This window comes from Gymnoscopelus braueri (genome assembly GCF_963280865.1).
Source record: "Gymnoscopelus braueri genome assembly, chromosome: 2".
NCBI classification, from domain to species: domain Eukaryota; kingdom Metazoa; phylum Chordata; class Actinopteri; order Myctophiformes; family Myctophidae; genus Gymnoscopelus; species Gymnoscopelus braueri.
Window position 1 is genome coordinate 54,095,009 of NC_137604.1, and position 15,000 is coordinate 54,110,008.

The 15,000-nt window shown below is 43.3% G+C and overlaps 1 protein-coding gene across 1 annotated transcript in view; it reads left to right on the top strand.

The window, feature by feature from the left end:
- Positions 1-15,000, top strand: part of slit1b (slit homolog 1b) — an 89,982-nt gene that overhangs the window by 60,900 nt on the left and 14,082 nt on the right. Inside the window, exons 23-32 of the mRNA XM_080416860.1 lie at positions 752-823; positions 1,432-1,503; positions 2,437-2,508; positions 4,485-4,648; positions 6,593-6,717; positions 8,215-8,309; positions 9,851-9,990; positions 10,807-10,900; positions 12,078-12,215; positions 13,113-13,365. Of these exons, the coding sequence (XP_080272986.1) occupies positions 752-823; positions 1,432-1,503; positions 2,437-2,508; positions 4,485-4,648; positions 6,593-6,717; positions 8,215-8,309; positions 9,851-9,990; positions 10,807-10,900; positions 12,078-12,215; positions 13,113-13,365 (1,225 nt within the window). The remainder of the gene's footprint in view (positions 1-751; positions 824-1,431; positions 1,504-2,436; positions 2,509-4,484; positions 4,649-6,592; positions 6,718-8,214; positions 8,310-9,850; positions 9,991-10,806; positions 10,901-12,077; positions 12,216-13,112; positions 13,366-15,000) is intronic.

A 15,000-nucleotide genomic window follows, 5' to 3' on the forward strand; every position in this document is an offset into this window, starting at 1 on the left:
TATCGTTGGTGAAATTTCTTGCAATATATATTGAATATCGTGATATCGCAATATATCAAATATCGTGATATATATCGTTATCGTGGGCCTAATATCGTGATATATATCGTATCGTGAGGTACCCATATCGTCCCACCCCTAGTTTTAACCACTTTAAATGTCTTTTATACTTTGGCTATTCAAATGTAGCTGATCTACAAGCTCACAACGCATCACTTCGCGTTTTGAGCTCAAATATTCACAAATTACGTATTCACAAATCTTCTCTTATATCCCTGGCACAAAATCTTTTCAAAGTCTGCGGCCAAATACATACATTTTGGGGTCCTTGACATGAAAATATTTGAGAACCACTGTTGCTGACAGGACAACCTGTACTGCTAAGTGTGTTGGATAATAGTTATATATGTTATATTATATTATGTATAATATTTATAATATAAAGCAGTCTATGGATGCTGTAATCTTTGTCAACAGTATCTTGGTATTAGTGAGTGCACCCAGATTTTAGCCAACAAGTCCACCAGGGGGTGCTATAGACCTTCTAACTGGCTCTAGTTTGAAGGATCCTTGCAATGACTAACTGCATTAGAATAGCACACATACCCTTAAATTCACTCATAGTATCTCTTAAAACAATAGACTGCAGCAACTGTTTTAAGGGTGCGTTTTATTCTAAAGTGTGCATTAAGAAGTCATCTGCGCTTTGTCTCTGTGTGTGCTGATTAGAGTTAACCCTTTGCTTCCCCAGAGACCTCAGTAACAACAAAATCAGTTCCTTGTCTGATGACTCCTTCTACAACATGAGCCAACTGACCACACTGTGAGTACTACACACACACATACACACACACACACACACACACACACACACACACACACACACACACACACACACACACACACACACACACACACACACACACCTATCGATCTATGGATCTAAGGATCTATCAATCTATGGATCTATCTATCTCGCTCTCAGTTCAGTCTAGTTTATTTTCAGCTTTGGACAAAAACAACAACAACAATTTATGAACAATGAACACTGAAATTAGGTGCCACGGTGTCACAATGTCAAACATGTTCATGGTACGATGCACGATCAATAATAAAAAATACTGCCCCTACATATCTGAATGAGTGAATATAATGTATGATCTATCTATAAATATGACTGCACGGTGAATATATGAATTAATTAAGTGGGATTAAGCAGGTATACGGCATAATGAAGTGAGCCCGTTGTAGTGTGTGTAGGTGGTTTGCGTGTGTGTGTGTGTGTGTGTGTGTGTGTGTGTGTGTGTGTGTGTGTGTGTGTGTGTGTGTGTGTGTGTGTGTGTGTGTGTGTGTGTGTGTGTGTGTGTGTGTGTGTGTGTGTGTGTGTGTGTGTGTTGTACTTAATTGTGCTGTTCTTCTCCCCCCCACTAGAATCCTCAGTTACAACTCTCTGCGTTGCATCCCTCCACTGGCACTGGGAGGCCTGCGTTCTCTACGACTACTGTAAGCAACACACTAACTAAATGCACGTCTACATGCACACATATACTGTACATGCACACACATATACACACTCACACACACACACAGGAGTGATCGACATCTGCTTTTGTTTAATTAGGTGAGCAACGCTCATTGCTCTCTGTCGTCGTCAAGGTGACGATACTCCATAAAACCACTGGATCAGCTCCAGTATATATCGTCGCTGTCTGAGCAGAAACCTCTTATCTCCATATTCTAACTTCTAATGTTTTTTTGTAAATTAACGCCCTACTTGATCATACTATGGCGTCACACAAAAGTATAAAAAACAGCAGCACGAATCGACGCGTTTTGAGCTTGCAGATCTGCTACTTTTCCTATATTTGAATTTCAATCCTGAAAATGTTCCAATGAATCCAACATAGTTTACATTACATAGTTACAAGCTCTTGTTAATACTTTTCATTGGTTCAATTATCAAACCCACACACTTGACCACTTACACTTTCACTTTCAAAACATTTCATAAATAGCAAAAAATAGCTGATCTACAAGCTCACCGTGCGTCGCGTAACGGCACGTCGGGAGCTTGTAGATCGGCTATTTTCACTACTTTTACCCGACACTGTCATGCGACGAAGTATGCATTATTTTATGGAGAAAGAATACGACCAATATAGGACTCTGATTATATACAGTACAACATAATAGGCAGTGTGCCTAATTAACCTTAATGCCTATTATACTAATCATGACAATTATGCTTATTATTACACTGTGCTGATAATTCCCATACAAATGCATATATGTCTATTTTGTGGTCAATAATGGTGCTACAGCTGTAATTAAACATATTTCTGTGTACTTATTTTTTCTTTCTTAAAGCTACATTCCGGGACTTATTTTGAATGAAAATGAATAAATCTTAATTTTTCTTTCTCTTCTTTCTTTCAGGTCTCTACATGGCAATGACATTTCTGAACTCCATGAGGGCATCTTCAGTGATGTGGCTTCTCTCTCTCACCTGTGAGTCACGCACACGCACGCACGAACGCATGCACACACACACACACACACACACACACACACACACAATTCACTCACCTCTACCACTTACAGTATGAGTACAGTACACACCCCTCCATATCGTCTCTGTCAGGTGAAAACCTCATTATGTCCAAAACTGTAACCTTTCTGGATTCAAATTCAAAAACAGCAAAAGTAGCAGATCTACAAGCTCAAAACGCGTTGCTTTGACAACCAATGCTCTACATGGCAGAAGGGCACTTTACAACAACCGCTTGAGTTCCCTCACCTACAAACAGCCACCAGGATTACACTTATCATCTTTCTTTTAGTTTTTACAATGTGATTTAAAAAGTATAAAAATAAAATGCAATCAAAGCTTGACCTTAGTCAAATCAAATTGTGGGTTTGGAGAATCGTAATCTCTCTCAAATATATATATATTTTTACCAATGGTTTCCCATATCGTGACACCCCTATAGTGCTGGGGTGGGTGTTCATTACGTTTCATTCCTGGCTCCAATAATCAATGTTTTAGTGTCAACTGTCAGTGAGTCTCCAGTCTCTCTCTGGTCTGGAAAAGAAAGGTCCACTGGTTTAGACAGAAAGATCCACAGCTTTCAAGTGGCTGCCTGCAATATTGGATTAGCTTGAGAGATCAACTAGTTCCTGGGGCAATATTGATCTGGGGTGCGTGTGTGTTTGCGTGCGTGCGTGTACGTGCGTGTTTGCGTGCGTGTGTGCCTGTGTGCGTGCGAGCACGCCCACACAGCAGCATCCCCAGTCAAGCATGATTTGAGCTTGGAGGAGAGAGATGGAGGACAGGGGGGGTGTAAATACATACAGAAGGAGGGAATGGAGGAGAAGAAAGGGAATGATAAAGTGAGCAGAGGAGGTAGGGAAGGAGACAGCTGATCTGTTGATGATGAAGTCACCATAACGTTCTTCTATGCTTGCTCTGCACAACACAAGCCATGACTGTGTTAGGGTCAGAGCCATAGACACATTTTCACTTGAGTTTTAACTACAGTAGGGCTGCAACTATCCATTATTTCATTTTTTTAATATACTGTATCAACACGATCCGAATATATTTTTGCGAACATAGCAGATCTACAATCTCTCAAATCGATTATCGATTAGCTTTTGCATCCGTACTATTAACTATACTGTTATAGAATAGAGTTACACAGAACATCTGTCCCAGGCTGAGCCTGAACACACATTCATGTTAAAAACTAGCAGCATCTCAGGAGAGCTTTAAGGAGTGAGAGCGCCACTGTGTGGACATTAAAAACAGTACAGCAAATCATTATCTTCCTTCCTATCTGCCTTCCGTCCGTCCGTCCTTCCTTCCCTCCTTCCTTCCTTCCTTCCTAACCCACCATGTCATTCTTAACATAATAAATGATGTAAATTATCTATTAGAGGGTCAGTTAAAAACATAAATCTCACTCGGCGACCTGTATTGAGCTATTTTAACCAATTAACAGTGCTACCCCCAGATTAAGATCTAGATCACTTAATCTAGACCACTTTAGGTTATTACGTACGTACAGTATGTACTTTGTCTGAACTTGTTTGCTCTTTACTGGCCATGGTAACCCAACTACTAATATACAGTATGATGGGATATACAATACCTTTAGAGGATATGAACTTAGAGGTGTGTAGGAAATAGGAATACTATGTAAAAGATTGTTTTATTTTGCATTAGTTCACTTTTTTCTCCAGTGGCAACGAGCGATCTGTGAGTGGGTGGTGGGTGGGTGGGTTAAAAGCGGAGGGGAAAAGAAAAATAATGAAAAATGGAAGTACAATATACATTAATTTACATGTAATTTACATGTACTATGTATGTAGCCCATAACCTCGTTCTTCCCAATAAAACAACAAAACAACAACAACAAAAAACAAGATAACTGGTATTTATCTCTGTGATGTAACAAAGTGAATGGTTTCATTGACATTCCCAGGGCCATCGGTGCCAACCCTCTGTACTGTGACTGTCGCCTACGCTGGCTGTCAGACTGGGTGAAGAGCGGCTACAAGGAGCCCGGCATCGCCCGCTGCACCGGTCCGCGTGGCATGGAGGGCAAGCTGCTCCTCACCACGCAAGGAGACAAGTTTGAGTGTCTGGGTAAGTCGGTGCTCAGTCAGTCAGTGTAGGACAAAGGCATGGAGAGTGACAGCCACCCACAGAAGCATAAATAAACATACAGTAATCTCCTGTCTAGGTGACACATTAATGTCCTCAGCCTGCGGCGCTCTGCAGTCAATTTCTACCTTCTATTTCTGTCTGTTATAGGAGTTACTGTGATACCGTATTATGTGTCATTTACTGGGTTGTGTATGCATCAACTGTTGGGAAAATAACTTCCTCCCTGTGAAAAATAAGCCATCCTATCTATCTATCGATCTGTTTTATTGAGCTGTCTATTTATCTGTCAACCTATTGCTCGCGGGTGCCGTGCGGGCGGGACGGGTTAAGATTCGGACGCAATTATCAAGGGGCGTGTCAAGGTCAACACACACATTAAAAAATGCATTCTTGTACCTTCTCTCTCTCTATCCTATTCTGCAGTGGTGTAAAGTAACATTACATCACAGTGCATGTACTCAAGTACTGTACTTACGTGCACTTTTGAGTATTTCCCATTTTCAATACTTTTACTCCACTACATCTCAGAGGCAAATGTTGTAATTTTACTCCACTACAATTATTTGAAAACTTTGGTTACTAGTTACTTGATTTTGATTATTATTACAAAGCATACATTACCCACTTCAGCCCTTTATACATTTCGGCCATTTGAAAATAGCCGATCTACAAGCTCACAATGCGTCGCATCGCGACACATTGTGAGCTTGTAGATCTGCTATTTTCAAAAGATTTTTATACATTTTGAACTTGTGAAATGGGACATTCTGCATAATGACTACTTTTACTTTTGTACTTTAAGTACATTTTGATACCAATACTTTTGTACTTTTACTCATGTAAATTTAGAATTCCAGACTTTTACTTGTAACAGAGTATTTCTACATTGCAGTATTGATACTTTTACTTAAGTAAAACATTTGAGTACTTTTTCCACCACTGCTATTCTGTCTCTCTCCCTCCCTCCCTCCCTCCCTCCCTCCCTCCCTCCCTCCCTCCTCTCCTCCCTCTCTCCTCCTGGAATCAGCTGAGCTTGTGTTCAATGTGTTGCTTATTGTCACAGCTGCTAATCTAACGATATCCCCTCGCTGTATGTCAACTTTATCTTTGAATGTGCCTTCACTGCCTTGCAACGTAGTAGGCCTGACTGTACTTTATCGTTTAATGTTCTGTCGTGTACACAATTACAAAGGATAGGAAGAAGATTAATTGTCTAATTCGTCCCCTGCTGAGCTAAACCCAACCTCTAGCCTTTATTACCTGGCGCTGAATATGCATGGTTCCTCCGTTCACTCCCGCCCCCGAAGCGTTTGCTAAATGCCTCTTTCTTTCTCTCTCTCTTTCTTTTTCTCTCTCTGGAAAGCTACTGAATGGACTCGCGAGTGTGGCGTTGATGTATGGGGTCGATGGTTCCATTCCCTGGGTGGACATTAAAGGGGTTAGAGTGTGTTTCTAACAGCGCCTAACAGGCTCAGAGGTTCTAGTGTCCATTAACCTCACGTCACCAGACTTTCCACCTCGGAGGAAAGGCTGGTATTCGTTCTAAAACTAGCCGTGTGATCCAGTTTAGAAAAAAGTAAAAAAAAAAAAAGTGGTTCCGGTGGTTGGTTCCGGTTGGCGTCGCATTGGTTTTGTTCCCCACAGGGCCCACATAATACAAATCAATTAGTTTAGTTGCGCTACGAAGATGGACGTACCAAACGATTATTATACCAAAAGAAACGAAACAATTATACCAAACTAAACAAGTTTTAAACTAGCGGAATCATTTTGGAGATGCACGGCGCCGGTGGTCCGGTTACTGGATCCGGCCACTTGATGACGTAAAGTTATTTCCGCTACGACCGGATCAGAAACCCGAAAATGGTATTGATCCCACGCTAAGAGTCCATTGTAAAGCAGCTTGTGTCCATGTGTGTCCAGGCCCAGTGGAAGCCTCTGTCCAGGCTAAGTGCAGCCCCTGTGTCTCCAACCCGTGTCAGAACCAGGGGGTCTGCCAGGCCCACCCCACACAACTCTACACCTGTGTGTGTAAACCCAGCTTCACGGTACGGTATATTCTGTACACGCACGTGTCTGTGTGTGTGTGTGTGTGTGTGCGTGTGACTGGGTGTGAGGGAGAGATTGTCTGTGTTGCATGCTGCACCGTTGCTTTTGTAATATATTTGTCATTGTCTCTGCCAGGCCGAAGGCGTGGCCGAGACTATGTTTTGCACCCTGTCCGTCCTTCCGTATGTCTGTGTGTCCGTCCGTCTGTCTGTGAGCAGCTAATCTCCGGCACCGTTGGCCCAATCGCAGCGTAACTTTGAGCACACACTCCCTGGATGCCAGAGCTGAACCTCTGCTTCGAAGTTTTCAGATTGGCCTGTTATAGCGCCACCAGGAGATTTTTGTCAAACAATTTTTATATAACTCCTACAGATTTTGTCCAAACATCACGCAAATCGGTACACAGTATCTCTATAGTCATGTGATCAAGGCGGATCTGTTCGATTTTTCATATTCCATCCTGATTGGCTAACATGGGCTTCCAAAGTTTGCAGGATTGGTACGTTTTGAACAAAATGCCTCAAATCATGAATGCAGCGTGCGATTTCTGTGAAATTTTGCACGCACATTCCCATTAAGCCGGGAAAGAAATGCCACTTGAAAATGTTCAAATCAGCCTCATGGTGGCGCTATAACAGTCCGATTTGTGTTTTTACCTATAATTGCACGTATTTGCGTGAAACTTTGCACGCACACTCCCTAGATAAGAGGCCAAGGAAAAAACATTGCCCTGCATTTTTCACATTGGCCTTTTACAGCGCCACCTGGAGGCCGATTTTTGCGAAACAATTTTTTTTCATATTACTCCTACAAATGTTGCCCAAACATCACACAAATCGGTACACATTATCTCTATTGTCATGTGATCAACAAGGATCTCTCCGATTTTTCATATTCCATCCTGATTGGCTAAGATTGCCATCTAAAGTTGATTGGCAAATTCTGAACATTGCTGGGCTGCTGGCCCACAATAAGTAACCTACCTAACCTGGTGGAGACCTGTGCTCTGAGGAGCACTTTCTATAGTTTGTGTCTGGGTCTGATTCAGTGGTGTGTTCTACCATGTTACGCTGTATACGCCGTATACAGTGCAGATTTCTTTGGAAAAAAGCATATACAGTCTATTAACCATTTCATCCATTGAAAACGCGCTAGCGTACACCCACGACCACGCACATCTCGTGCAGGGAATGATTATCGTATACCTCTGAAAAAAAACCTAGACCACACCACTGGTCTGATTCAGCACACACATCTTGAGTTCACGCAGTTTCTACAGATCTACCAGAATATCATTTTCCCACAAAGAGCTCAATGTTTCAATCCACCAAGCCAATATGTTTATGTGCGTGTGGTGAGTGGTTATCTCTGTCTACATTTGATAATCCTGTCAATGACTTGATATATTGATGAAACGTGTGTGTGTGTGTGTGTGTGTGTGTGTGTGTGTGTGTGTGTGTGTGTGTGTGTGTCTCTGTGTCTCTCTCTTTCTCCAGGGTAAATACTGTGAGACTCCAGTTGATGCGTGTGCCAGTAACCCCTGTACCAATGGAGGAACATGTCTCACTGACGAACAGACCCGAGGGTTTAGGTAACACACACACACACACACACACACACACACACACACACACACACAGACAGACGGCCCCCCCACACACACACACACACACACACACACACTGTGAGGGTAGGTCACAGAATCTGATGGGTAACCAAAAGTCCCATGGGTTTGTGTTTGGGCTACTTTGTACTTGATTTGATAAAGAAATTGTGTCCAAGCAACCTTGCTTGGACTATCAGCTGTATGAGAGAGGCTGCATGCACATTATGTGCTAGAGAGTCTGTTAAACCTATTAATGAATGAATTGATGCTGAAATGACATCCCATTATCACAATGTATGATATTAACATTATGTGAGGCACTTTTTTTTCACACATCAGAAGTGTTACATCAAGGCAATAAATGCCGAACTAGTTTGCCATTCCAGCCCTGTTCACTAGAGGTTGATTTGAGCAGTTTAGGTTTAAAAAAAGCCTCTTCTAATCTGTAGTCATGGTGTATGTGATCTGAGAACAAACACATTGCCTGCTCCTACGCTTAGCCAGAGCGAACCAACACTAAGCCTTCCCTCTGACTGTTGTAGTTATTGTATAAATACAATTGACTTGTGAACCTTGAACAAAACAAATGCTTCATACTGTAGCACCAAACCACTCATATGCTGTATAAAAGTAACATCTGAATGTGTCTCAGGGGGCAAACCAACAAAACAAAAAGGAGTACAAGTGTTATCAAGTGTTTCCAACTATTGAACCAATGGAAAGTATTAAAAAGTGCTTCTGACAAAACCAGCTAACTCCATTGGATCCTCAAACTTTCTGCTAAACCAGTTAAGTCCACCAAAGGGGGGTGGAGTTATCTGGTTTTGCTGACTCCAGGCTCCACCCCCTTTTGACCTCCAACCTCATTGTGAGCTTGGAGGTCCATTTAGCTTTTCTTATCAATGATGAACAAAACCTCCTAACATTTTGGAGTTAGCTGGTTTCTGCCGGACAGCAGAGATATTAATCTTGCCATGAAAATGTTTAAGAACCACTGGTTTAAACAACATTAGGAAACAAGCCCCAAATAAGCAACTACACTTTAGAAACAAGCCCAAATAAGCAACTACACTTTAGAAACTAGCCCCAAATAAGCAACTACACTTTAGAAACAAGCCCCAAAAAAACGCAATCCGCAACTACCAATATTTACAAGCAGCTTAACAGAAAAACAAACCCAAAGTCACTTATAATAAGCAGACATGGCAACACAGGACAGGTCACCTGGCGGAATCCAACCAGCGGACAACAGACGGTCCACTCACCTATCAGCATGAAGCCCCTGGGTTTAATAAAAATAAATAAAAAATGCTTTTATGTTTATAGCTTTCATGACAGACCATATGTTTCTCTCTCTTCCTTTGTGGTGTGTGTGTGTGTGTGTGTGTGTGTGTGTGTGTGTGTGTGTGTGTGTGTGTGTGTGTGTGTGTGTGTGTGTGTGTGTGTGTGTGTGTGTGTGTGTGTGTGTGTGTGTGTGTGTGTGTGTGTGTGTGTGTGTGTGTGTGTGTGTGTGTGTGTGTCTCCAGCTGTGCCTGTCTGTTCGGCTTCCATGGCTCCTTCTGTGAAGTGAACGTGGATGACTGCCAGGACCACGGCTGTGAGAACGGCGCCACCTGTGTGGACGGAGTGGGCAACTACACCTGCCTGTGTCCCCCTCAGTACACTGGTAGGGACATCACACCATCCACACAAAAAATCATATTTATGAATGTGGTCAGACTCACTCAGAATGGTGGCCAAATAGTATTATCGTCTCTCATAGACACACATTATGTCTAAAACTGTTACTTTTTTTTGTTTTAATAACAAAAGTAGCAGGATTCAGACCAATCAGAATCCTTGGCGCCTGGGTGTCAGACCCCGTCCCTTTCACATTGGAAGCTTCCCAGACTGAGAAGCCAAGTAAAACAATAAAGAAGTCGGCTGACTTTTGCTGCTTTTGCGTGACACTATAGCAGGACGAAATATAGGGCATTAATTTACGAAACACATCAAGAAGTAGAAATATGGAGATAAAAAGGTTTCTGCCCGACAGCAACCATATATGAAGTGCATAATGATGGACCATTCAAACCTATAAGCATACATTGTATGCCTCATTATTCATATGACAAGTAGGAGGTTCCTACTGGACTTCATATAAAAGCATTCTGTATGGGGAGAGACAGCTCTGTCTGTCTCTCTTCTCTATCCCCTCATTAGAGACCCCCCCCCCCCACACACACACACACGCACACACACACACACACACACACACACACACACACACACACACACACACACACACACACACACACACACACACACGTACGTAAGAGGATGTACCTGTTGTAATGAGAATGAGGAGTGAGGTAACGTTCTCTTTCTTTTTTCTTTTTCTCTTTCTCTCGCTATATTTCCTTCCCTTTGACTCCCCTTCACCCCCCCCCTTGTCTCTGTGTGTGTGTGTGTGTGTGTGTGTGTGTGTGTGTGTGTGTGTCAGGTGTGTTATGTGAAGAAGAGGAGCATGTTTGTTCTCCAGGTAGAAATCCTTGTCAGCACCAGTCCACCTGCCTCAGCACTCCTTCTGGTCCCAGGTGAATACACACACACACACACACACACACACACACACACACACACACACACACACACACACACACACACACACACACGTACTTGCGTTCACATGCACATACAGATTATATATGGTTGCCTATAAAGACCTATATTGTACTTTGGTGCACTCACACACACATATATCGTTGCTGTCGGGCAGAAACCTCTTATCTCAATATCAATATTCTAACTGTTTGTGTTTTTTTTCGTAAATTAACGTCCTACTTGATCATACTACGTCACACAAAAGCATCAAAAGTAGCAGATCTACAAGCTCGAAACGTGGCGCGAAGCGACGCATTTTGAGCTTGTAGATCTGCTACTTTTGAATTTGAATCCTGAAAAGTAACCATTTTGGACATATTAGGTTTCCATCTGCCAGAGACGATATACATACTGTACTGCAGGCAGACATTCATGTACTGTATGTACACACACACACACACACACACACACACACACACACACACACACACACACACACACACACACACACACACACACACACACACGCCACATACAATACACATTTAGACAAACTAAATACATACTTAGGCATGCTTGCACACTCACTCTTGAATCTTCAATCTTCAATGCACACACACACCTACAGTATGCACACATACACACCTCAACAAGTGCAAAGCCGCGTACAGTACAAACACCCACACACATACAGTACACGCACGCACACACGCACACACACACACACACACACACACACACACATACACACACACATACACACACACACACTCACACTCACACACACACACACACACACACACACACACACACACACACACACACACACACACACACACTCACACTCACACACAACTGCACCTGTGCACTATGCTCTGCAATAGAAACACGTACAGTAGACAGTATATACAGTACAGTACATGCATACCTATAAGCCTAAGGTCAGTGCCTGGCTCAGCAGTGTTTTTATATATATGCCAGGTGAGCTTAAAAATACACTCACTGCTCAGTTTCTGCTGACCTCAGTACAGAGGTCCAAAACAGACCCAAATATAACGTGTGTGTGTGTGTGTGTGTGTGTGTGTGTGTGTGTGTGTGTGTGCGTGTGCGTGTGTGTGCGTGTGTGTTTGTGTGTCTGTGTCTGTGTGTCTGTGTGTGCGTGTGCGATAGGTGTGTGTGTATCCCAGGCTGGGTGGGTGCTGACTGCGGTATAGATTATAATGAGTGTACGGACCACCGGTGTCAGAATGGAGCTCGGTGTGTGGACCATCTAGACGGATACAGCTGTGTGTGTCCCCTGGGATACAGGTGAGAACACATACACACACTTTTGTATTGCTATACTTGTGAGGACATCAACATTTTAGCACCACGATTTCATGAATGTCACTTTTACACATTTTTGGTATTTTTTTAACTGTACGCCTAAAGCCGAAAAAATTGCAGATCTACAAGCTCACAACGCGATGCTTTGTTTTTCGTTTTTGTTTAGATCAGACAGCAGATTGGTCGTGATTAATCAGTCCTTAGTGCCTTTTTGTAACTCCTGTCCCCCCACTTGAGAAAAGTGTGTCCTGCTGTGCTAAATGTCGAAGCAATCTTTATTTTTTCTCTTGCTATTTTTCTCTCGCTAATGGCGGTTATTTCAAGTCATGGCATTGAAGTCAAGTCATGTGGTTGATGGAATCAGCCCATCAAACAGTTACTGTAAAGCCTGATTTATACTTAGTTGCACACTGGTGTTGCCTGCGGTAAATAGCAAATATACCGTACAAGCTCACAACGCGAACGCGTCACGAATGCTTGTAGATCTGCTATTCACTGAGCACGACACCGTCATGCAAGTAAGTATAAATCAGGCTTAGAGGAGTAGTTCACCCAAAAATAAATCGTATTCTCTATCAATTACACACCCCGTGAAGCCTTGAATTATGGAGATATTTTTAGTTTTTGTCATATTCCTATAACCCAATAATTCCATGACCGGGTCATCAGTCAGTAGATGACTCATCAAATTATTGGCTCAGGAATGTGACAAAAACAACACAATCTCTGTGAATTCAAGGCTTCATGGGGTGTGTAATTGAGGGTGAACTACTCCTTTTAGAGACCACTCTTAACAGCATCTCCACTAGATGATGGACGAGCGACCAATTTTCCCTGACATTTCGCTGCCCCCATTTCTTCTCCTTTCCTCTGTGACAGTGGCGATATGTGTGAGGTGGCCCCTCCTCCTCCTCCTCCTCCCCCTCCCCCGTCGTCGCCCACTTGCCAGCAGGCCCAGTGTGAGAACGGCTCCCCCTGTGTGGAGAAGGGCGGCGCTGCACTGTGCCAGTGTCTGCCCGGCTTCGAGGGCCAGCGCTGTGAGAAGCTGCTCAGCGTCAACTTCGTGGACAGAGACTCCTACGTCCAGCTCGGCGACCTGAAGAACTGGCCACAGGCTAACATCACACTGCAGGTACAGGGCGCACACGCACACGCACACATACACGCACGCACACACGCAAATGGGGAATGAGCTCTCCTTTGCAGTTAGAACAGCAGACTCACTCCCAATCTTCCGCCGAAATCTAAAGGCCAGACCGCACCAACGCAACTAGTTGCAACTGCCATTGGGGATAATGGTTCCAACTAAGTAGTTGCATGTTGCAAGGAATTGCATTGGTGTGGACTGGCCTTAAGACTCATCTCTTCAGAGTCCACCTAAGCCCATAGCACTTGCCCTAGCCTTGACACCCTTGCAATCTTATGCAAAGGCTATAATGTCATTTAGATGGCATGTTATGTAGACTAGCCAGGTTCATTTGTAGCCCTGGCATCCTATAGTGTGTACTGTATAGTTTCAATGTACAGAAGGCCCTTTCTGTGTGGAGTTTGCATGTTCTCCCCGTGTCTCCTAGGGTAGGTACCCTCACAAAAACATTTAGTAATCCTCGTCACTATACTGCCTCCCCCTGGTCAGCCGGGGCGCCTGATGGAGGGGAAGGGAACTGGTTGGAATAACGTGTTCCTTCCACGCGCTACGTCCAACCAGGGAAACTCCCCCCTGTCAGGTGACAAGAAGGTCAGTTGGCTCTCATGCATTGAAGGAGGCATGATCTCGGCCCTGGCCTCCCTAGGTTGGCAGAGGGAGTGTAGTGCCCAGGATTACATAGAGATTGGCACTGGGTGTAAAAAATGGGGAATAACTCCTTAAAAAGAAAACACGGCTGATGGTCTCCCAGTAGAGCCAGCATGTGATCCATCAGCTCAGACGGCTTACTGTCGCCGAGACCGGGAAGGGAGAGGAGTTGGCGCGCACGTTCAGATTCATTAAGTCCAAACGTCTCCAGTAGATGCGTCTTCAGAGTGGTGTATTTGTTCCGTGTTGGAGGACGTTCTAGTAGGCTCACCACTCTCCCCGCAGTTGAGCTGGTAAGGGACGTCACCACATGATAAAACTTTGTTTCGTCCACCGTTATGTCCTTGATGGCGAATTGAGCCTCCGCCTGTGCGAACCACGCACTTGCGTTCCGTTCCCAAAAGTCGGGCAACTTTAGTGTAGCAGACATGTTCAATAAACTGTGAAACGTCCAAGAGTAAAAGGGGTCACCAATGTAGGAGTGCAGGCAGAGAAACGACGGAGATTTATTCCTCTTTGAAGAGCCAAGTAGCACTCCGTTTATTTCAAAGAAAACAATAATAATAGACCTGTCGCGCAGGTAATTACGTCATCACCTCGGAGGTGTGTATTTACTCTTAAAGGTAACAGCACCTACAGTATGCATTTAAAGGAAATACTGCCTCTGGTAAAGTGGAACAAACTATTGTAAACATTGTGAATTATAACTGTACTTAATGATTGTCCTGTGTGTGTATATCCACCACAGGGTTACAAAATCGTGGGATAAACATTATGGAAAAAAAAGAAAGAAATTACATATTTTATTATTTTTTTATATTATACTGTTTAGACGACAGTTGATAGGTTCCTGGTTTACCTATGATCCTAGATTAGTAGATTAAATCGCTATGCATTTTGATGTATTACTCCGTATTTACCTGCTTACTGTAAATCGCTCTGGATTAAGCGTCTGCTAAATGCACACACATG